Source organism: Pavona decussata, unplaced genomic scaffold (assembly GCF_977016875.1).
Source record: "Pavona decussata unplaced genomic scaffold, jaPavDecu1.1 SCAFFOLD_363, whole genome shotgun sequence".
NCBI lineage: Eukaryota > Metazoa > Cnidaria > Anthozoa > Scleractinia > Agariciidae > Pavona > Pavona decussata.
The window spans coordinates 148,733-172,958 of NW_028145741.1; the positions used below are offsets into that span (position 1 = coordinate 148,733).

General features: G+C 39.7%; 3 protein-coding genes across 3 annotated transcripts; all 3 read left to right on the forward strand.

Moving 5' to 3' along the window:
- Positions 1-1,492: 1,492 nt before the first annotated feature.
- LOC146452922 (Golgi-associated plant pathogenesis-related protein 1-like) lies at positions 1,493-4,730 on the forward strand. Its single transcript, XM_085097244.1, has 3 exons — positions 1,493-1,583; positions 2,884-3,133; positions 4,078-4,730. Exons 1-3 carry the CDS (start codon positions 1,493-1,495, stop codon positions 4,325-4,327), a joined length of 591 nt encoding a protein of 196 aa, XP_084953370.1. The 3' UTR covers positions 4,328-4,730.
- Positions 4,731-8,630: 3,900 nt separating this feature from the next.
- On the forward strand, positions 8,631-13,982 carry LOC146452923 (uncharacterized). The gene is made up of 5 exons (XM_085097240.1): positions 8,631-8,761; positions 9,110-9,171; positions 9,935-11,158; positions 11,657-11,906; positions 13,373-13,982. The coding sequence occupies exons 2-5, from the start codon at positions 9,126-9,128 to the stop codon at positions 13,632-13,634; spliced, it is 1,782 nt and encodes a 593-aa protein (XP_084953366.1). The 5' UTR covers positions 8,631-8,761; positions 9,110-9,125; the 3' UTR covers positions 13,635-13,982.
- Positions 13,983-15,689: 1,707 nt separating this feature from the next.
- LOC146452924 (uncharacterized) lies at positions 15,690-19,641 on the forward strand. Its single transcript, XM_085097241.1, has 4 exons — positions 15,690-15,938; positions 16,711-17,409; positions 17,892-18,132; positions 18,850-19,641. The coding sequence occupies exons 1-4, from the start codon at positions 15,869-15,871 to the stop codon at positions 19,154-19,156; spliced, it is 1,317 nt and encodes a 438-aa protein (XP_084953367.1). The 5' UTR covers positions 15,690-15,868; the 3' UTR covers positions 19,157-19,641.
- Positions 19,642-24,226: the final 4,585 nt, after the last annotated feature.

Genomic DNA, 24,226 nt, shown 5'->3' on the forward strand with positions numbered 1-24,226 from the left:
GAGCCTACCTGACCCATGCAGCCGGAGCTTATTCTGATTTATGCAGCGTGAAGCAACTAGAACCATTACCAGTCCTCTAGATTGAATGCTTGTCCCTCGCTGGTTAACCTCCAGCAATATATCGCCGGTACTATCCACTTATCTACTTGGGCAACAAGAGACACTGTGATTAAAGTATCTTGTTTTTAAGGCTCCAACCATTGACCCTGACCAGGTTTCCGATGGGCTTGGAAATTACGGCTTTAAATCATTAAATAGCTCTCACTGGAATTTAAAAAGATTGGTTTTCATCCAAAGATCTTAACTCTATAGAGCACGACAGAACTTGGGTTGGATTGTTTGGCTTTGGTAAAGTTCTGATAAGAAAAGGTTTCGTGAAGCACTTTAGAATAAAAATGAACGATAGAAAGAGTGAACGACGTTTCGATGACTCCATGTCATCATTATCAAGTTCGAAATACATGGTGAAATTAATTATATATATTGTAACTAAGGTGTGAGAATATTTAGAATTTAGATCTCTCTTTAGAACGGTAAACTGGTCTGGCAGATTAGTCAGCTTGCATATTGTGTTCTTTTTTCAGGCGATTACCAATAGCAGAATGTTTATGTACAGCGATGTGTTGAAAGAGATGTCGGGATGTATATTCGAAATGATCTGAATTTTTCTGCTAGTAAACAGTGGTCGCAAATCTCTTTCAGCTTTCTTGTAAGTTCGCTGAGATCTTTTCGTACAGCGTCGGCCGTTGAACACATCGCTAAACATAAACATTCTGCTATTGGCTCCAGTCACAAAGAACTAGCAAATGATCGCTGGAAATGTATGACTTACAATTCTGTAGGCTTATCCACACCTCTTGACACATCATGGCTTTGGGCGGTCCCGCTTGATTGAGCAGCGAGTGCTTAAATAGCTGAGCTTTAAATTTCCATAACATAGGTTTGAGAACTGTCGCGCCAAAAACTAATGAGCAAGTCTTACACTAAGTGCGAATCAACTAGGATCTATACCCAACCAAGGGAAAAAGTAAACTGAACTTAACTGAAGCCAGACCGTTTCATAAAACGACGATTTTTATTGACTTTTGGTGCCGAACTATTGCTTCACGCTCGATTTGAGTGAAAGATGGCGATTTTGCGTAAATTAAGTTGACAGTTTAGTGACCAATCACAACACTTGTGAGCTTTAAATTAGCCAATAGGCGTACTCTCTTTGTATAGACCGTGATAAATGACCTCATAAAAAAACAACATTTGCCCCTGAATCCCAGGGCAAATCGTCAACGTGAAGATTTTCGAAAACATTTTCCATATTTCGCACGGGCCCATATCCAAACAATGTACTCTGATAACGCACAGAGGACGTCAAAACGTGGTGAAAGCATCAGTCACGCAACTCGTAGCGTACTTCTTTGTTCTCACCGCGTTTTGACGTCATCTGTGCGTTGTCAGAGTACACACGCACGGCTAAATGGAATCTATTTGCGCCAAGATGGCTGCCAGCTTATTCCAAGTGCGCTGCAAATTTTGGTGGATTTTACTTTTTTCGGCGCTTGTGGCTTCTTTTTTCAATGTGTGTGTCGGTAAGGATTTACTTCACCATTCTGTACTGGCTTCTTGTGCTATTCCTCTCTCTAGGGGTGATTTGAAAGCTTCGCGTATTTGCGTGTTGTCGCCAGTTCGGATTGTCATATCTCTAAATTTTTATTAGGTTTAGCGAGCTTCGCTGGCTCTTCTGGAGAAATTATTCTGGACGGATCTTGCGGTTCATATCGAAGTTCAACGTAATCGTGGTCCTCCATTTGATGAATTTAGCTCTGGTTACGCTTCAATTGTCTCAAGTAATTTTGATTCAAGAAACGCTGTTCCGGTCGAATTAATTATACTAAGAGGAAACTGCTTCGTTTGAAAAAACTCAAGACTTTCCTTTTTACTAAATTGTCCCTTTAAGGCAAAGTGGATAAATTAATGCGAAGATTTGAATTCTATACTCTACAGTCTCTACAAATTAGTATTAACAATGGATCACAAGCTCTTCAGGTGAATACCCAGTTACGCAAATCGAGCCTGTTTGCACGTTTAGGGATGGTTAAGGTTTAAATTAAGGAGGTGCTTTTCAGAAGAAAACTTAAACCAGCCCTAAACATGCAAACAGACCCGATTCGCGCAAAGGTATTCACCAGAAGAACTTGTGATCCATTGTTAATATGCTAATTTGTGGAGACTGCAGAGTATAGAAATCAAATCTTCGCATTAATTTATCCACTTGCCTTAAAGGGACAGTAGATCACGCTATTTTTAGTGACACACCGAAAATCGGAAAGACGCTACTCGGTTCATAGCAGCCAAGATATAAAGACAAAATTCCATTAAAAGACTATCAGAATGCAAAGAAACTACCCACGGATATTTTCGCCGGCAAATGACGTTTTCAAATTTCGCTGTTGTAACGCATCAAAAATCGCTGGTTGTTCTATATTTTGGTTCAACCTTTCCTCTTTGAATCACTATTAATATTTCTTTAAATTAGCGATTGAAAAATTAATTAACACAGTGTTCAAAGTTTAAATCTAGTGAATTTTGGTCAAAAATCATGATATCTCCCAACGATCTCCCATGATACTGCCCCTTTAAGAATGGTTTCACGATGGTGCCGCAACGTCGGCTAATAACTTTAATTTTCGCTTGCTTATGTTTCAAGAAATCATTATTAATGAAAAATTATTATTATTATTATTATTATTATTAATTTTTATTATTATTATTATTATTATTATTATTATTATTATTATTATTATTATTATTAATTTTTTAGGCCACTTTCCTTTCAATCAAAATTAACGATAATGATAATTTTAGGATTTGGCGCTTGTTTTTACACAGCCGACTCAGACTTTGAGCAAGAGGCTCTGAACACTCACAATAAATACCGGAAGATACATGGAGTCCCAGCCATGACACTAGATCGAGATCTCTCGAACCAGGCTAAGGCATACGCCCAGAAGATTGCAAAGATGGGTCAACTGATACACTCTTCTCAAGCCGAAAGAGGAGAATCCGTTGGAGAAAATTTGGCTTACGCCTGTGCAACAAATGGGACTCCGCTAACAGGAGAGTCAGCTACCAAGATGTGGTAAAATTTGATTTCTTCACGAAGTCCATTATGAAATTCATCTGTAGTTACTTTATTAAGAGAAGTGGGCTAATAAATTAAGGAAAAACATGAGTCTCAACCGGAGTTACCGGAATCCATGGCCTTCACAAAGGGCACGGGGCTCAAGGCTAGAAGAACAAAGCAGAGTTTAGTTTACAGCAATGGCAGAAGGTTGAAAAGGACAGATAACCAACCATTCACTAGTTCTAGCTTTTGTTCAAGGAAGTAATTTTAAAAGACATTCTGGATGACATACCGTCAAGTGACCAGTAGAAATTGTTTTAAACTACCCTTCCAAGTAGATAGTACAAGTTGCGGTCATCCCCACCCCCGCACTCCCGCCCCCAATTATTTTAACTACCCATTAAAGTCAATAGTAGAAATTGCATCCATCCCCATTCCCCGAAACCCCCCCCCCCCCCCCTCACCCAATTCCCCAATAGCAATCCCAAAAAACTACAACTGTTACTTAAGCGGTGAAGTTAATACCCAAACTCCCATGATGGTACACATAAATAAATATGGGAGTCAAAATGAAATGCCACGGCTTGCCTCTTAAAGAAGTTTGCATAGATTTTGAGCCATGTTTTAAGAAAACGGTAACAAACTCAATCAAAGGACTCATCTTAACGTTGCCTTACATGGGCGCTTGTCAATTTACCAAGTGGATAAAATTTTAACTTGCTCCAGTCCCCGCTCAAACTCGGAATGACCAATAACTAAAAGACTTCCAATTGAGTAACTTGGATAGATAGTGCATTGCAAAAATCATTTGACTTATGGGACGGTCAGCCCAGGTTCCCATTACCTCTGTGACCGCTTTTCTGCACTGCACCTTGCTCCAAGGAGAAATTGCTTGGCAGGTCACACGAGTATTTACTTCCTGTATAGAGTATATATGTCTGTGTTTTTTATCATCTTAGGTACGATGAAGTTTGTAAACCGGGATATAACTTTGCCAGCGGAGGGTTCAGCGGTGGTACGGGTCATTTCACTCAGGTAGTGTGGAAGGACAGTGTCAAGCTGGGTATTGGCCAGGGAAACGCAACGCAAAGTGGAATGCAGTGTATCTACGTTGTGGGTCGCTATGAGATCGCAGGAAACATGATGGGAGAGTTCCAGGAACAAGTTTTGAGAGGCAACTTTAACCAACAATATTGTAACAAAGTTTAAACTGACATTTTAAAGACCGCAGTAGCTAAAAAAAAGTTACTTTAAATGTACATCGCGCCTGTATGTTCAGTAAAGAGACAATTCAAATACCGGGTGATCATGTTGTGTTCACAATTCTTGTTCTAAGCCAATAATGTTTTTATTGCTGCATGTCAAAAGACGATTTGTTACCTTAATTGTCGGAAGTAACAACAGTAATACAATCAGATTACGCCTGACGTTTTCCATGGAACAATTAAACCTACTTGATAATTTTAGGTCACATTGACATTAAGTAAGCTAAAGTTGTTGAATAAAACTTAACTATCTTAATAAAACCTTAACATTCCTTTCAGACGCTTAATGGGTTATTTGATTCGCCGTACACTTTTTTCCAAAAATGGATGTCATTTATGAAGGGGAATTCATACTTTCCGTAGTTAAACTTTAAAGTTTTAGTCATACAACAGGCAAATATTCACAAGCAAAGATCTCCGTAGGCAATTATAATGCTCCAAAGAAACGAAAGAATGAAATGATAAAAGCAAGGTTCGAAGTGGATGGACGGAGGTAGAAGTGGGTGGGGGGTGGGGGTTGCGAGGGAGGACCAGGGGAGAAGTAGGGGAGGGGGAGGTTAGTAGGACGAAAAAGTCGTCCACTTAAGGCAACGTTCCTCCACCCCGCCCCATTTTTCGTCATTCTTTGTCTTCTTCTCTAGCCAACCTAAATATTTTAATGTATTCAATGCAAGATAAAGCTAATAAACTCGAACTCAAGAGAGGTGCCTTCGGGCGAAGCAAATTCTTTATCACTATTTGTATTTCATAAGCTTTGTGGAGGCGTAACTTGTTGCCAAATCACTAAGGAACCGAAAGACTATGCTAAGGAGTTCCTTATGTTCCTTATGGTAAGGAGACTAAATCCCTTCGTTAATTTGTAATTATTTTTCAGCTTAAAATCGGACTTAAGCTTCTTTTCTTCTTCTTCTTCTTCTTCTTCTTCTTCTTCTTCTCAGGCTTGGTACAATCCAAACGAAAGCCCCTAAACTTCACCGTCAAAACTGAAAGTACAACCATCCATTACAACATAAAAATTAGCACCCCGGGTTAATTTCTCATTAGTTTTCAGTATAATGGCCAAAGTTAAGGATTCACCCACGGACACGAAAGTTAGATTGAACCACCTAGTGGAGCACAATAACCAGCCACACCTCAATAGATTCACTTTAAGAAATCTGGATTTCATTTATGAAATGAAAAAATATAAAACGATCTTGCATGCGCACCATAACAAGCACACAGGATGGTCATTTTGTATTTCCTGCCTACCTGACCCATGTAGCCCTAGCTTATTCTGATTTATGCAGCATGAACTAGAACTAGAACCATTGCCACTTCCCTAGATTGAATGCTTGTCCATCGCAGGTTAACCTCCAGCAGTATATCGCAGGTACTATCCACTTATCTTATCTTAGGCGACAAGAGACACTGTGGATTAAAGTATCTTGTTTTTAAGGCTCCAACCATCGACCCTGACCAGGTTTCCGATGGGCTGGGAAAGTACGGCTTTTAAATGATTAAATAGCTCTCACTGGAATTGTGAAAGCTTGGTTTTCATCAAAAGATCTTAACTCTATAGAGCACGACAGAATTTGGGTTGGAATGTTTGGCTTTGTTAAAGATCTGATAATGAAAGGTTTCGACGTTTCGATGACTCCATGTTATCATTATCAAGTTCGAAATGCATGGTGAAATTAATTATATATGTTGTTATAGAGATGTCGGGATGTATATCCGACATAATCAGTATCACACACTGTGATACAGATTATGTTGATTAATCAGGGGAGGTTTGGCCTTCACCACTTTGAGATCATCAATAATTTTTCTGCTATTAAACACTGGGCGCATTCACTTCCAATTTTCTTGCTTAGTTCGCCGAGATCTTTTCGTGCAGCGTCGGCCGATCTCTAATCTTTGTCAAGACAATTCCAGACCCACTCATGGCGAATGTTTTCATGTGCTCTATCGGAGAGAAACTGGAAAGCAAAAACAAATTGCCTTCTTTCTACAGAAGATACGTAGATGATACGTTGGCCACGGTACCCGATATTCCATCTCAGTGCTGAAGCTTTTTTAACAACACTAAATGAAGTCCATCCTTTAATTAGCTTCACGATGGAAACAGCCACCAACAATAAGTTACCCTTCTTTCGAATGAAAATTGAAATGAAAGGAAATCAACTAACAACATGTGTCCACAGAAAAACACCAACAGAGGTCTCTTACTGCACTATCAAAGTCATGGTAACAAAAAGTATAAACATTTGCTCTCAAAAACAATGTTAATTCGTGCACACCACCTTGCATCTTCTCCGGTTTTTTTTTACTGAGGAATGTAACAACCTGAAGTCAATGTTCCTGAAATTGAAGTATCCTCTACGACGTATTGAATCGACCATCAGCAGTAGTTCACCCGTTCACAAGATCAAGCCAAACCACAACCCTGAAATTCTACTAGATCAGCCCATTAGAATTGTCTTGCCATTCAAAGATGAGAGATCGGCCGACGCTGTACGAAAAGATCTCAGCGAACTTAGCAAGAAAATTAATAGTGATTTGCGCCCAGTGTTTACTAACAGAAAAATTATTGATGATATCAAAGTGGTGGATGGCCAAACCTCCCCTGATTAACCAACATTACGTTGTTTATAAATTTTCATGTGATCTGTGTGAAATAGATTATGTCGGATATACATCCCGGCATCTCTTTCAACACATCGCTGAGCATAAACATTCTGCTATTGGTAAACACCTGAAAGAAGGACACAATCTGCAAGCAACTAATGTACCAGACCAGTTTATCGTTCTAGAGAAATGCCGCACAAAGTTTGACTGCTTGATCTATGAGATGCTGTTTATCAGGAACATAAAACGAAAACTTAACATGCAGTCGGATTCACCTCGCGCCAAACTTTTTATTTAACAATTGAATACTTTAACGGCCTTCAGTTGTTTATCCCTAAATATTCTCGGACTTTAGTAACTACATATATAATTAATTGCACCATGTATTTCCAACTTGATTATTGATAATATGGAGTCATCGAAACGTCGTCCACTCTTTATATCGCTCATTGGTAAAGATCGCCCGAATAATTTCGATTATCAGCGTGATATTTGAACACAACGCGTAATATAAAGATCTAGGCGGAAAGCATAACAAACAAACAAAAAAAACCACAACAACAACAACAAAGAAAACAAAACAAAACAAACAAAATTCTAAATTGTCCATAGCGTGCAGTCACACTTATGCACAAGAAATGATTAGAATTAGGAAAATTTATTGCAGATGGTCATTGTGTCATACCCTATAGCACTTTGTCACGAATTGCTATAACACACAGTACGGCTTGTAATGGCGGATCCATACCTTCAGGTCAATTAAGTGGAGGGCTCGCTGTCGAACGCTCGGCTTACTTATATTTGTGAAATGAAATGAAATTAATTGTATCGGCGCCTCGCCCATATGGGTCTTGGTTTTGATCTAAAAACTAAGGCGGAGGGGGTCGGGGGGAGGGCGCTCCCCATGATCCCTCACTGCCTTGTAGTCACTTGTACTTGATGCGACTACTCTCACTCTCCACCCAAGGCTTCTCTGGGGAAAAATTTGTCAAAATGTTACATCAAAAACGAATAGAATTTCATTGTGAACTGACTGCTTCTAACACCTAAAGAACATAAACCGAGCCAAATGTGACGAAGGGCTGACGCTCGAAACGTTAGTACTGTGGCCAAACCACCTTATCAACTCTGTTGATAAAACGAAATAATGAAATGTGTAATGTCCCGTTAAGGGGTAGAAGTTACACTGAGCATGACACTGCTGACGTTTGCCGACGAACAAACAAGCCTGTGCGTCTTTGTTATAAAGTTTTGTCAGTAGAAATAAGGATCAACAAATACAGGCAACAGTTTAATTTATATATATGTATATAATGTCGCTACGCAATGCCGAGCTATGTTTAATGTTGTCAGTTATAATTGGTCGTTACTGTTTGTGTGGTCACTAACTTATGAATTTATACTTTCAACGTTGCTTTGAGAGAACATTCTTTGCAGATAATTCCTGTTTCATACAATAAGAGACTTAGTAGACTATAACAACTTTAAAAAGTTAAAGAAAATGAGGAAGCTTTTTCATGCGCTAAGAAGCACTTGACCTACCTGTGATCTGTAAACCATCACCATGAGATAATGGCCTTTTTTAAAAACATCTTTAAGGACGTTACGTTCAAAACAATACATATTTAATTTGTTTTGTTCATGGTTTTATTGCTTTCTTTCCTTTAAATTAGTTGGTCGACTTGTTGCGAATAGTTGCTTGAATTTGATATCCCATCGTTCAAGGGAATTCCTAAACAACTCACTGCTTACTCCTTGACCTTCAGAGGTTAGTATTCAATAGGTACATTGCTAGTTCAAGCGATCTTATAAGAAATCACAAGAGTAAGAAGGATATCCAGTCGAAGGACGATATTCAGTGGCTCGCGATCGAAATTTGAACGTGTTGAGGTGAACTGATGCAAAGGAAGTCTTTTTATACAGTCCGAATCCAATGCCATCTCAAGGCAACAGAGGATGGTAAATAAGGTAGTCAGACAAATCGGTTCGTTAAAAGAGTGAAAATCTGAAGCTTCATCTGACAAAAGTACACTTTAATCATCACCCTTACTGTAATGGCAGTGCAGTAAGTTCGTTAGAGGGTCTTCCACAAACTAACTATATTGTGTTTCAACAGTGCAAACGATCGCAAAATGAACCGTGTGAGGTCCATTGCAGTGGCTCTGCTTATACATTGTGGTAAGTATACTACTCTCACTGTTTATACTTATCGGCTACGTTGCTTCCAACCCAGTTGTTGTTGAGCTTTTTTGAAATGCAGAACAACCTTTGCTTTCGCTATATTGTTACTTTGCGTTCTCAAGTCTGCCTGCAAAACTGGGGAAAAACCATGCACTTGCTGCTACTACTACTACAGCAACAGCTATTATTATGCTTCGCGGGATGTGTTGTCAAAAATGTACTTTCCTTTCAATTCCAGAATAACTTAAAGAGCACAATGCTTTAAGTACTTGTATCCCATATTTGAAGGTTTTGACAAGCCCATTATCAACTTCCATGTAAAGAAGGACATCTGGTTTATAAAGCCCTCCCTGGATAGACGTATCATAATTGTTTAATCCAGGACCCCTTCATTGGTCACAGCCTCTCGGGCTAGTTGTATAATAAAAGTTAATGTCTGACCCTTAGCCCAATCAAATCGTTACTTTGACTTCCGATACTGGCATGCTAGGAAGGCCCACGTTAAGTTCTATGCAACTGGGCCTCATGTTGTGTGATATATTCTAATATTTTTCTCCTGTTAGATATAATTCCTCCTCGCCATCTCGTCTAAAATGTCAAGCTATTTTAGAATATCACTCTAGACAATGCCACCAACATTAGGCCTTCCTCATCTAATAACGCTTTCAAAATATCTCCATGGATACGCAAGCGCCTGATGGCCCCTTCTTTTTTTAGTAAAGATGATTGTCTGAAAAATGCATTTACCTCCACTTTATAGTTATGGCAAGTTTGGCCATACCACATAAACGACATCACCATCATGGCCGAGGTCACCGTCAAAGCGATAGACATCACGTTTCTCATGACTCGCAACTTGACCACAAGTCACACGCAGAACACCATTCATCGAAGCATCGAACAACCACTGGTGCTCAACGAGAGAAAGTTCCCACTCCACAGCAAGATTTTGTTCTTGTAAGTGGGAGTCCATTGTTTCATGAAAGACCCAGAAACAGTGATAGCAAAAGTAATGTCACCGAAGGTACAATCCAGAACAAAAATGATCAGAAAGTGTCTCAAGGACTGGAAAATACTGCAAATCAAACAGTCTCAACGGTGCAAGGACAAGTTCCCTTTGACAGCCAGACAGCAGGAGCAAACCAACTGCCAAAACAAGAGCAAAATCAGCCAAGTGATCTTTCCAAAACTGCAACTACTACCACTTCTGGACCAGTATCAGAACAGCTACATGAAAATGGTGCATCCCAACAGCTATCCCTGGCGCCGAATGCAGCTTTGAAACATCCTAAAGAGTTCGCCGCCACAGGTCTTAACAAAGAAAAAGGGGAGCAAATTCCAGTAAACGGTAGTTCCACAAATGCTCCAACCTTATTGCTAACCTCAGGAGCCCCTAAGAACTCTTCAGGTGATATTAAAATAGGCCTTAATACCCAAGGGAAAACGTTTGCAAACAACGTTGATCAGGGCAAGATTGCTTCCGGAACAAATGCTTCACTGGCGATCAACTTCGTCACAACAGAACAGAAAAAGGTCAATGGAAATGATAGCGCTAACACCTCAAGTGAAATGGCGAAAATTACTACAAAAGGAAATCAGACGAAAACTTTCGCTGCCGATGTAAAACCGGAAGGAGGAAACCAACACCCTGGTGTTGGAAATTTCCCCTTCAACATACCGGGAGTGCGAAATTATGCAAACAAGACAACTGAGAGCAAAGGAGTAGAATTAAACAAACTGATGACAGACAAAGAGAATCTTGGACCAAACTGCCACTGGAAAACTACAACAGGGGAGAACGGTCAAAAAATCACTTCTGTTTCTTGTTCTGGAGAGTTCAAGAAACCCAATGACAATAAAATTGGGATAGACATCGCAGGCAAAAATCCGCTTCCTGGAGATAGTTCTGAAAGCAAACAAACAGCTTCTGGAAACACTTTGGTTTCGGTGTCTGGCGAAAATGAACAAGGAATGCATGAACAAAGTAAGTGTGCTGAGAGGATTTGATTCCAGCATCCACAAGTGTGAACGATGCGGTTTTACTAAGATCGAGGAGGGAGGAAAGGAGTTGTTTTATGTTCCTTGTTCGGTCTCTTTACCTTAGAAACCAATTCAGCGAGTAACAGGCAAACTAGCGTACTCGGAGAAAGGAAATCCGAGTGCTGCCATCAGGAGTCGAACCTAGCCAATCTTTTTTCCGGTGATTAATCATAAAAATACTGTCGTGGGTATTTGAGGTGGTAAGAAGCGACTGATTTTTCTTTACACGCAAGGGAATGTGATTCACAAAGTACAATCGGTCTTTGAACACAAAATAATTTGACTATTGTTTCACATTACTGTAAGTAGTCCATATTACAAGTACTATTAGTACCTCTTAAATAATTGTAAATTTAGACCATGTTAACTGAACACCGTGTACAACAGAAGTAAACTGTTACAAAACTGATTCTAATGTTATGTGGCTAATATATATTTATAGCTGACAAGGAATTTGACGAGGAAGCAGTCGCCACGACGAACGCATTTAGGAAGATACACCGCGCTCTTCCGATAAGTCTTAGTCCGGAGCTAAGTCGTCAGGCTAAAGAGTACGCTACGAAGATTGCCAATATGGGGTCACTTCAACACGACCACGAGGCTGTAAGACAGCTAGATGAAGGAGAGAACCTTGCAATGGGATGTAAGCAATATGGAGTACCTCTTACCGCCAAAGAGGCCATAACAAACTGGTGAGCAAATGCAACCTCATCTTCTGATAAACATATGTGTGTAAACTAAGGATGAAACGTTTTTCGATTAAACCATCCCCGTAGTGTTGTTTGCAACTCTACCCTTTATATTAAGAAGGCCTACAAAGCAAAAGCCTTCAAAAGCAAACCAAAAACCTTGCAGCACCACTAAAATGATTTTATGCGTACAACTAACCAACTGGTTGGTGGTTAATTGGGAGCTTATAATGAGACATTAGGGCCATTTATACGGGAGAAAATAAGACACGTCTTATCTTAGACGCGTCTTAAATAAGACGCGAGCTGATCGTATAAACGGCACAAAATAAGCGTTCGTGTCTTATTTTAGTCGCGACTAAAATAAGACGCGTCTAACTCTGGAACAGGAGCTTGAGCTGTTCTTGTCTTGGTCGCGTCTTAAATAAGACGTGAACTTCCTCGTATAAATGGTACACGCGTCTTAAATAAGACGTGACTACAAATGAGCATGCGTAAGAGCGAGTGACGCGTCACGACATACGTCTCTGACCGCTCTCAGCTCTGCAAAATGGCTTCGCAGTGTTCACAGTCCGCTTTGCAGTGTTCAAAAACACCAGCAACACCGGCAGCAAAACGAAATACGTGGACTACCACGGAAGAGAAGGAGTTTCTGCTTATTTGCAAAGAGAGGGCATTTGCCGAGGAGCTGGACAATTGTGTTACGGGCGCCGGTGTTAGTTACTTCTGATGTAACTTCTGTTTACATTGAACGTTTATCCTTTCGCAATTGGTACAGATGAAAATTTGTTGCAAATCATTGCTAATTAGCATGGTTGCTAATGGTAACGTCGCATGTAAACAAGGCTGTATCAAAAATAAGACGCAGGTCGTTTACACGTGATTTTTGCGTCTTACGCAGGACGCGATCGTATAAACGGTACAGTTCGCGTCTTATTTAAGACGCGTCTTAGATAAGACGCGTCTTATTTTCTCCCGTATAAATGGCCCTATTATCACTCACTCTTAGGTTCATTCCGTCGATTTTAAGGAAATTTTAATCCTCCACAATGGCAAGCAAGTGAAAAATTAGCCTGTTAAAATTACTTCTTGTTCAGGTTCGAGGCAAGGCTCGAAATTGCATGCATTCTAGAGCAACGCTTTTACTGGAAGAGCAAATCGTTCCCATTGGTTTTAACACCTCTACGCGGCTATCCAAGATGGCGGATCCAATATGGCCGTCAAGACGTAATGACGTCTTCACTTCCCGTTGCGGACCTCAAACGAAATACCTTTCGACGTACTATTTATTTTCCAAGTCTCATTCTCTACCCGGCACTCTTGTAATTTTGAAAACGGCTTTCTTAATAAATGAAAGAGAAAACGTTAATTCTGGATGGAAAGACGGATGGATGGATGCTGACCATCTGCTTCTGATATTGTTTCTTGCTGTTTAACTTCGTTAATTTCTTCTTGATGAATCATTTTAGGTATAACGAGGTGTGCGAGTACGATTTCGACAGAGGGGAGTTCAGCATGTCCACGGGTCATTTTACGCAAGTCGTGTGGTCGGACAGCAAGGAGTTTGGAATTGGAAAGGCCGAAGGCCGTCAGAACGGAATGCCTTGTACTTTTGTTGTGGGGCGTTTCAAGCCGTCTGGAAACTATAAGGGAGAGTACAAGAAGAACGTGTTCAAAGGAACATTTGACCCAAGCTATTGTGATAAATTAAAAGATAAAAAGCTTCTATGAAAACCCAAAACTATTTTAAAACCTATATATGTTATTGATATAAATGTAGCTGTACTCTCGAATTTATCAAGGATAATATAGAACGTTCAGCAATACGCTAGAGTTTGCTTAAGTTAAACCGTATGTCGGCTCGAATTACTCAGTTTGTGAATTTTTTTTTAATGGAGTACGTTATTTTGTTTTTCGTTTATTATTCACTTAAAACTTTAAACACTAAAGTTGAGGGTCATCCACGAAAACGATATACATTTGCCTGGAGCCTCTTGGCGCACAAATTTACTGCTTATGTGCCAATGAACATTGTTACAAGTGTTGAATTAAAAATGAATAAAATAATCCTTTGTCTCACGATGTAGTCACTTAAGTAATAGATCGCGATGTTTAAATGGCTTGCTACTAGTCTTCATCAGACGATGAGGTTGACTGATCTCCCTTCAGTATTTGTATCACGAAGGTCGGCTGTGATTGGCAGATTTCGATCCTCTCTTCGCAAGGACACTGTCTCCTCAGTGGTCTGCAGTTGCCTCAGTCTCCTGTTGTGTTTTGTGATCGTTGGTATCCAGGCGTTGATGTTGTTAAGGCGTAGCCTGATATGGATGGCTTCCTTGTCCTTGCACCTGTACCAATGTGAGTCTCAATCAATAAACTTTATCTCGTTCCAAAGCGGATGGTGGCCGATTTTGTTGCCGTACTCTGAAACCGCGGAAGTCTGCATGGATGCGATCCTTTCCTGCAAAGGTCTCCCTGTTTTATCGATGTAGACTTTGCTGCATTCGTAGGGATTTGTATACTACACAGGCCACACCAACTGTCACCTAAGTGTGGTGCCTGATTTGGCCCGGAAAGTCCCTGTATATACCGTTTAGGATAGAACCGCTTTAGACTTTAATTCTGCCGCGGGTTCTCTCCTCGGTGTTGCATGGTTTACGGGTAGGTGATGGTCAACTTCTGAAAAAAAAAAAAAAAAAAAAAAAAAAAAAAAAAAAAAAAAGAAGAGAACGATAACCGTTAAAATCAAGTACAGATGACAAATGTTTCTTCTCTGTAGAGATATTACTGATGCTCTGGTCACAAGATGTTTCGCCTGGTCATACAAACCTTGACAACACTGCATTTTACTGATTTTACTGAGGCTGCTGTGAATTGCTGATCTGTATAGTATGTTCTTTCCTATTTAGTAAGTGCCTCCTATCCATCTGATATCTCAGCCATCACAAACTCAGCTAAACAAAATGATTAGTGTAAACGATCGGTGCATACAAAATGATCGGTGTAAACGATCGGTGCATACAAAATGATCAGTGTAAACGATCGGTGCATACAAAATGATTAGTGTAAACGATCGGTGCATACAAAATGATCAGTGTAAACGATCGGTGCATACAAAATAATCGGTGTAAACTTCTGTTAAGTGTTTTGGGTCTTATAATCAACGCACTGGTACTAGTCCAGGAGCATCTAGAGGAAGGGTTAATTTTGGTTAGGGGTGGGAGTATTTGTTGGGAAGTGACCAATCCTTTTTTGAAAAACAGTTTAAATTTACCCTTCGCGGTCTATTTGCTGCCACTCTCCCCTCCCTTCCTTACAAATGGTTTGGTCCCGCGAATGTGCGTCGACGAGAAAATCAGCATGCAGTTTTATTTCTCAGTAATTTTTTTTATTTATCGTCATCTAATTGGATAAGTTATTTATGTTAGAGGTGAATAAGGAAAAATGCTGCAGCCTAAACGTCTTCTAAACCCTTTGCGTCAAAGTTTCTATGCTGATTGCTTACTGCCTCAAAACGCAAACATAAAGGCCAGACGAACCGTCAAGCAAAGATGACACCGACATAAAATCATTTGAAGACGGATCCACTTTAAAATTCGTTCATTCGTCGTCGGCATTTTAAAGAAAGAAGAAGAAAATGCGAATCAAAACAATAGGTATTTTCAGGATCTTTAAACATCTTGATGGAAATGGAAACGGACAGGTGCTTACTGGTACTTAATTGTTTAAAACACCAAGAACCACCCGCATATTTTATGGTCATTGAGTTTAGCTATACTATTCATTCTGAAAGCTTAACGTTTGCCTCGAGAGCGCTAGTCAAAATAAAATCCAGCGAGACTAGGAAAATAAAATAATTTTCCATACACGGCTGAAACCACGAAACTGTTGGAAGAAAAAAAAAAATGAATCTATGAACCTGTGGAATTTATTTTGACCCGTGTGAAGTTTGACCCCACTTCATTATGAGGGCTTTGTCAGTGACATTTCGAGTGGTCTTAACCTCAATATATTTTCAGTACATCATGTTTTCAGGTAAGCTCAACAAGACAGATAGCCTATTGTTTTTTAAAGATTAATCTTAGAATAATATTTAGTAGCGGCACTTTTAAAAATGAATGTCTTAGAGTTGGTTGTCGTACTTAGTTGTTTGTTTACTTCAATGCCAGCTTAACAAAGGCACCAATGAAAATATCTGAACGGTATAGTATACAAAGATTTGAAAGTAGTTTTAGACATTAAGCCAGGAAAAATATGGCCACATTGTGAATCACTTGTTGAGTATCAGTTCATGATCCTTTATTCACTGCAGAAGAAATTTAACGGGGACCAATTTGGAGTAGGTATCAGGTTTACATGTGTTTCTTGGCAGATCAATTCTACTACTACTGCTACTGCTGCTATTACTACTACTACTACTACTACTACTACTACTACTACTACTACTACTACTACTACTACTACTACTACTACTACTACTACTACTACTACTACTACTACTACTACTGCTGCTACTGCTGCTAGTACTACTACTGCCACTACTAATGATAATGATAATGATAAAGATAATGATAAAGAAGATGATGATGTTGATGGCGATGATAATAACATTGATAATGTTCACGACGATGATGATGATGATAATTATATGCACGAGGATTTAAATAGGAGACTGACTTAAAACAAATCCATCCAGTGGTCAGAGAGGGGGTCTTCTTAAACCCGGGAACTCCCGATTGAAAGTTCACGCCTCTGACTACTTGGCCACGTCGCCTCTCTTAACCGAGGTATTCTTTTTTTTCCCCAGGGAATGCATATCAATTTCTTGAAAGTGGTCCGCCTTATAAAAGGAATGAAGATAAGGTGGTGAATATTCCTGCAGTGTTACGCCTCCTAAAGGGCTTAAGTCAACCGCCTAACGCTGCAACCAAAAACCACAGTGCCAGAAACCATCGTTGGGGGAGCAAAATGCCATATGACAACCTTTTCTCAAAATACAAGAAAGCTGTGCACGATATACTTCACAGACTGTCGTATTCATATAGAGGAGAGCGCGTTAGACAGGACAATCAGGTTTCATCCAAACTCAAACGCATGGACAGCAGTAAGGGAAATGGTAGTTTTAAGATTTCGGATGGCACAGTCAGTGGAACAGGAGTATACAGCTTATCAAGCGATCAGCTGGATGTTAAATTAAAGTTAAAAATTAACATTAATGACAAACAGCAGCAACAACTACCACAGAAACCACAGCCGCCCCAACAGCAGCAGCAAAAACAACAACAACAACCACAACCACCGAAGCCACAGCAGCCCCAACAGCAGCAACAAAAACAACAACAACAACAACCACAACCACAGAGACCACAGCAGCCGCAACAGCAACAACAGTTTAAGATAAGCACAACTCCAAAGCCTCCTCCTTCTGTTATAACACCACCAAAAATGTGTTTGGCTCCTTGCAATACAACAAAGGTGCCGCAAACTGCTAATTGCATGGCAATTGGTAAGTATGTATATTACTTCTTGCTTGTTTTTGACATGTTGTCAGCAGGAATGGCAATCTAGTGTAATCAAGGATTGAACCACAACCAAGATACCTTTTTTCTCTTGTGTTTCAAGAGATCCTTTTTCCAGGCCAGATATATACCGAAATCGCTAGTAAACATCATATTGTCTTCTGAATTTAAGGGGCTGTTCATATGGAGGGAGGACGATCCTAGTACTAGGAAGATCCTAGATGGCGGATCATCCTAGCGCCATATGTTTTCTGTATTCAGTTTACATGCAAAAAGTTGTACATGGCCCTAGTGTTACTACTACAGAGCAAAAACGTTGCTTTGTGTTTTAATTGATTAGCATATAATATACAAGTCTTTGCTGTCCAAAAAAAGTAGCTATCACATTTTAGCCAAGATTAAAATACGTTTCAAATGATCCAATTCAAATAAAGGTTATAATTGTTTTACATGCTGCCGTCCTGAACAGCTTCTCAGTTTGAAAAAGAGGCCCTCAATATACACAACAGATATCGGGCAATCCATAATGCTCCCCCAATGACTTTAAACTGCGAAATGAGTTGGAATGCAGCAGCATATGCACAGAAACTGGCAGACATGGATACCCTTGTTCAATCAAGTTATATCGAGAGACCTGAGCAGGGAGAGAACCTATCTCTTGGTTGCTTTGATAATAGAGAGCAGACAGCTGAGGAAGCAATCAAAACGTGGTAAGTGGTATGAGGGTGCTGAAGGGGTCAATTGGAATCTCAGACTCAGCTGCCCTTTGTCACTAGAAAAATGGGATTTGCGCATTGGGAATTGGTTTTTGTAATGGGAATTGATTTTGGTTATCAATCAATCAATCAATCAATCAATCAATCAATCAATCAATCAATCAATCAATCAATCAATCAATCAATCAATCAATCGATCTTTATTGTTTATCAAATGTTGGCACAGGGAATGGGTTTTGGTCATTAAATGTAGACGCTAGGAATAGAATCTGGGGCAACATTTTGGTTGGAAGTTGGGATTTGTGCGAGATTTGGGCTAGGAAATTGTATTTTCAACTCCCCTTTCCTCAGCCCCCCCGTCTATCTCTTCAGGACCCTCTAGCATTTGTGCAATTGTGCAGCTTGATGTTTAAGGTCAGGTTCAGTTAATCCAGTCCAAGGTTACTGAACTCTCTTTGCGTTTCCCAAACAGTATAAACGGGTCTTAAACTTAAAAGTAGTTCTCATTGGTGGAAAAATGTCTATATGCATGACTTCCTATATTGCGTTTGCTGAAGCTTATTTGACACTAAACGTTTGGTATACAAGTTCCTCGACCTGGCCAGGGCAACTTTCAAAACCACACGATCATGCAGCTCCTTTTGGATTTCGCTGGTCCAAAAAGGACCTGTTCTTAAGTCTGCAGGATTGATCTCCCTTATGCTTTCATAGGTTTGATGAAGTTTGCCACTACACGTTTTTCAAAGAAGGTCCACAACCTGGTACGAACCACTTCACCCAGCTGGTTTGGAAAGAAAGCACGGAACTTGGGATAGGCAAAGCTTCAAACAAACAATCGGATGGTACCACTTGCACTTTCATTGTAGCACGATATAAGCCTCAAGGAAACTTTGAAAACGACGACAACGCTTACATAAAAAACGTCGACAAGGGATCCCTTGATCCAAGTTACTGCAACAATGTAAAGAAAGCTGGTTTAGATGGAGGTTATGGCTTTAAGAGATTTCAAAGAAATTAATTTTTGTGAGGCCGCTAGTTGTTAAAATGCAACACCAGATGTTTGTGTGTGTTGGCCCTATGCTTTTAGTCCATCTTACCTCACAGGAAAGGTCATAAGGTAGACGCAGGAATAATTTTAAATTGCATGGTGAAGAATTGTAGCCGTCAGAAGGTGGCCTTTGTAGTGCCTGCTCGTGAAGCAGTTCAGTCACTTTCTGTAAAGGATATGATTTTCCAGGGTAAAACAAAAGAATTTTAATAAAAGACACTTTCTGTGAAAATGGATCTTTTTGTTTTCTTAATCTTTCAAATGGCTGGAGGCATTCATATCATATTTGCATTGTTTTCTGTTACCTGTTTCTTAGAGCGGGTAGAACCAAGAACCTGCCAGTAAGGACGCAAAGTTTGATATCATAACATTACCGAGCAAGTACAGCTGAACTGTAAGCCTTTCACACTTAATTTAATCGTTGTGGTTAGTTACAGGACAAATTTCTAATCTAACCAGGAGCCACCAGCAGTGTATAGTATATAATTATATAAAATATTAAACATTAATATTAATATATATTTATATAAAATACGGCGCCAGGAAACTTTGCGAACTTTGCTCACTGGATATTGGATGATTATAGCCAACCCGGTGCTACACTCCTCATTGGCTATCTGTCATCATATATCCAACGCGTGCATGTGGAATAATTGTTCAATATCCAACTGTCTCTGAGCTGTCCTTCATCTTTGAAGGTGGTCATAATCATTGTCAAACAAACATGGAAGTTCATGTGTTTACACAGGGTTGACGCCACGCATCCCCCGGGAGGGGGGGGGGGGGGGCACTCCCATATATGGGCTAGATAGGTATGTGCCGCCCGATAGGGTATGGTTTTTGAGAGTCTCGATCCTTAAATAGTAAAATTTTTGCACGTGTTGGCATTGTGTTCCCGTGTGATCCTTAGAGAGGGTACCTAAGTTGTATTAGCATAACACTGTCACAGTAGTGAACAAACTTTTCTGAAAGATGTTCCATGGTTATGATGGCATGTTATTAAACTAGAATTACTCTAGTATTCTATGCTAGGAACGAAATAAAGCTGTTCACGACATTAAATTCTTAGTTTTTTTTTTTTTCCCTTGAATGGGGTGTCATTGTTCGGGTTTGGACCTTAAATAGGGTATCAATTTTCGTTTGGGCGGCACACACCTATCCCAAATTTATGGGAGTCCCCCCCACCCGGGCGCCATGCAGATGAGCGATGGCGTCTTCGGAGAGATTAAAATTCTCGTTCGCCCCGGCGAGGGTCGAAACTGGATCTGAAGTCCTCCTTCAACCTTCTAACAAACGAAGGACCCAAAATAAGGACATGAGAAGTTGTACGTGAAACTTCGACTGAGGGCAAAATAACACACAAGACTGCTAAGAAATGGAACACTATGAGTAAAAGGTGATGAGACAAGGAAGAACAACCCATAAAACATTCCTCTTACCTCGTGTGAATCGGGATGAATGACGCACACCTGGCTTTGTTTCGTCACGTGACCCACACTCATACACGAGAGAGAGAGAGAGAGAGAGAGAGAGAGAGAGAGAGAGAGAGAGAGAGAGAGAGAGAGAGAGAGAGAGAGAGAGAGAGAGAGAGAGAGAGAGAGAGAGAGAATGAATGAATGACCTTTATTTAACCACGGAATTTACATCAGTAAAAGAAAAACTACTGCTTTACAGAAAAGCCGTGTTAAAGGTAAGGTAATACAAGTTATTCAAAGGTTAATATACACTATACACTGATAAACTATATATATATATATACAGAACTTAAATGACAGCGAGACTATTTATTTGTTTTTTAAAAGCAGAGAGAGTGGGAGCAGTTCTAATATGATATGGGATGTTGTTCCATATCTTTGCCCCAATAGAAGAAAAACTGCTGCTTTTAGCAAATTCAGTGTTATATTTGGGGAGGAGAAGTCTACTTTCACTCTCACGTAGCGCATAACCACTGTTGCTTTTTTCAAAAAGATTGATGAGATAACCTGGAGCTTTGTTGTTTACAACTTTGTACATAACGATTGCTAAATGTTTTTTCCTGATAGTTTCCAGGTCGTCCCATCTTAATTCTTTTCTAACATCAGCAGACCTTACATCGTAGCCCTTTCGGGTTATAATTCTGGCCGCTCGATTTTGGAGTTTTTGGAGTCTCGCCGTTAGATTTTTATTTAAATTACCCCATACTACGTCACAGTAATCAAAGAGGGGTTTAATAACCGCGTTGTATATCGTTAGAAGTGTGTCTTGGGGAACATACTGACGAGCCTGTTTTAACGCAGCTAGTCCTGAAGAGACACGTTTGCAAAGGCTGTCAACATGCTCCTCCCATACTAGACGTTGATCAAATACAACTCCAAGGGACTTAGTGGATTGAACTCTGGATATAGGTTGGTCACCAATTTTCAAGGGATCTATCGCGAAGATTCCAAGATTAGATAGGTTATAATCAGAGGAAAAATACATGTACTCTGTTTTAAGAAGATTTAAGCTAAGCTGATTTGCTAGTAGCCAATTTTGTAGATTATTGAGATCATGATTAACTTCCCGGTGAAGGCGCGCCGTAGATTTATGAGAATTTGTGATGGTAGTGTCGTCCGCAAACATACGAGCTGTCGCATATTTTAAACACGCAGGAAGATCATTTATGTAAATAAGAAATAACAGTGGTCCAAGGATGGATCCTTGTGGAACACCACAACTGATTGTTCGAGGCTCAGATGTGTATCCCTGGACCACACAAACGTGGTCTCTGTTAGAAAGATAGGATTTAAACCAATCCAGAGTCGGTCCACTAATCCCGTACAGTTCAAGTTTATTCAAGAGAATCTCATGCGATACAGTATCGAAGGCTTTGGCCAAGTCCAGAAAAACCACCACGTTTGTGTTACCTTGGTCAATGTTGAAATACCATTCATTCGTTGCATCCAACAGTGCTGTTACTGTGGAATGCAGAGAACGAAAACCAGACTGATGTTTAGTTAAAAGTTTGTTTCTTGAAAGATAAGAATACAGTTGGTCATATATAATTCTTTCAAAAACTTTTCCAACAGCAGGTAAAACAGAAATCGGTCGGTAGTTATTCGGATCAGACTTGTCATCCTTTTTATGTACAGGGAAAACTTTGGCACTTTTCCACTCCGATGGAAAAGTACCAGTTTCAACAGATTTGTTGAAAATTTTGCAGAGAGATTCCGCGAGGACAGGCGCTGCAACTTTCAAAAGTTTTGAGGAAATATAGTCGAGCCCGACAGCTTTCTTTGTTACGAGGGAGTTTAGGGTTTCAAGAACGGATTTAAAGGAAATCTTTTCTAATCGAAAGTTTGTCTTTGGTTTTAACAAATATTGTTTAAAATCGCAGTTGTTCTGCGGTAAAGTAGAGGCGAGTGTCGATCCTACCTCAGTAAAATGTTTGTTCAGCTCATCAGCAATTTTACAGGGCTCAGTGAATGATAAATTGTTCACTTTCAATTCGTTGATTGTGTCACTTTTAATTTTTCGCGACATTAGATCATTAATAGTTTTCCATATCTCTCTTACGTTACCGGAATTATTTTTCGATTTCTTTATGGTAATAAGCAGCTTTAGTGTCCCGTGATTTATTGTTTGTTTTATTTCTAACGCGTCTATACTCATTCCAATCGTTTAAGTCCCCGGAACGCACTGCCTTCTTTTTGAGATGATTACGTTTTATAATCATTCCTTTCAAATCAGGCGTGAGCCAAGGCGACACTTTATGTCGCACTCGTTTTGTTTTTAGTGGGGCATGTTTGTTAGCAACACTAGTGAAAAGTTGTTTCCAAACATCCCAAATTTCATCTGGCGAATCCAAAAACTCAATATCTCCCCAGGGTAATGTCTGCAGTTCTTGAATAAAGAAACTTGAGTTGAAATTCTTGAAAGACCTTGTGGTAATATATTTATGTCTATTGTTGGTAGGAACTGCAATTTTCCGAACAACATATACAAGGCAGTGGTCGCTGATTCCGCAGTCAATCACTCCATGAGACACAACTCTTGATTCTTGGTTTGTAAAAATTAAATCGATTAACGATTTTGAAGTTACCGTTATTCTAGTTGGTTTGTTTATAATTTGTGTGAGCTGGTAGACTTCACTGATTTCAGTCAAATTGATCAGTTCAGAATTTCTACTTTCGGCCAAATAATTACAGTTCATGTCACCAATGACAAGAATCTCTTTGTTTTCAAAGTCGAGAGATTTAATTACATCTTCAAAATAGCAGAAGAATTCGTCTTCGGTTCCCGGGGGCCTATAAACAGCAACAGTACAAAAAGGCTGAGAATTTGGTTTAAAAATTTCAACAACAATTGCCTCGTAGATGTCGCTCATGAGGCTTGATCGTGTTTCGAAATTGATCGAAGAGCGAATATATAGACATACTCCTCCACGTTACGATTTCTATCCCTTCTGACTATGTCATATCCTTGCATGTGAATGCAAGAGTTATCAATTGAATCACTTAGTCTTGTTTCGTTAATCGCTAAAACATCCAGATTTTTATCAGCCATAAAAAGTCTCAACTCATCGATGTGAGCAGGGAGACTGGCAATATTCAAAGACGCAATTTTAAAACCCCTAGTTTGCGGTACTAGGGATAGACATTTACGCACGTCAGTAAGGATAGAACTCTCGCTGTCACCTCAATGAGTATTACTAGAATTAAAATGTTTAATTAAATTAGAAGCAAATAGGGAATTACCTTCGTGTGAAAGGTGTAGGCCACTGGAGTTAAAATGATTGTTTCGATTAATGTTGTTGTGCGAAATAAACTTCCAACCTCTGTTGGCCGCGAATTTACGCAAACCGTTGTTGATTTCCGTCACTTTACTATCAAGATTCGGCTTGTCGAGACGCTTTAAAAGCGAAGAGATCGTCACTTCACTTGTGCAGTTTTGAGAGATATTATCGGCAAGAGAGAGAGAGAGAGAGAGAGAGAGAGAGAGAGAGAGAGAGAGAGAGAGAGAGAGAGAGAGAGAGAGAGTAAACCTAATTCCTCATCCTAATATCAATAATAATAATAATCT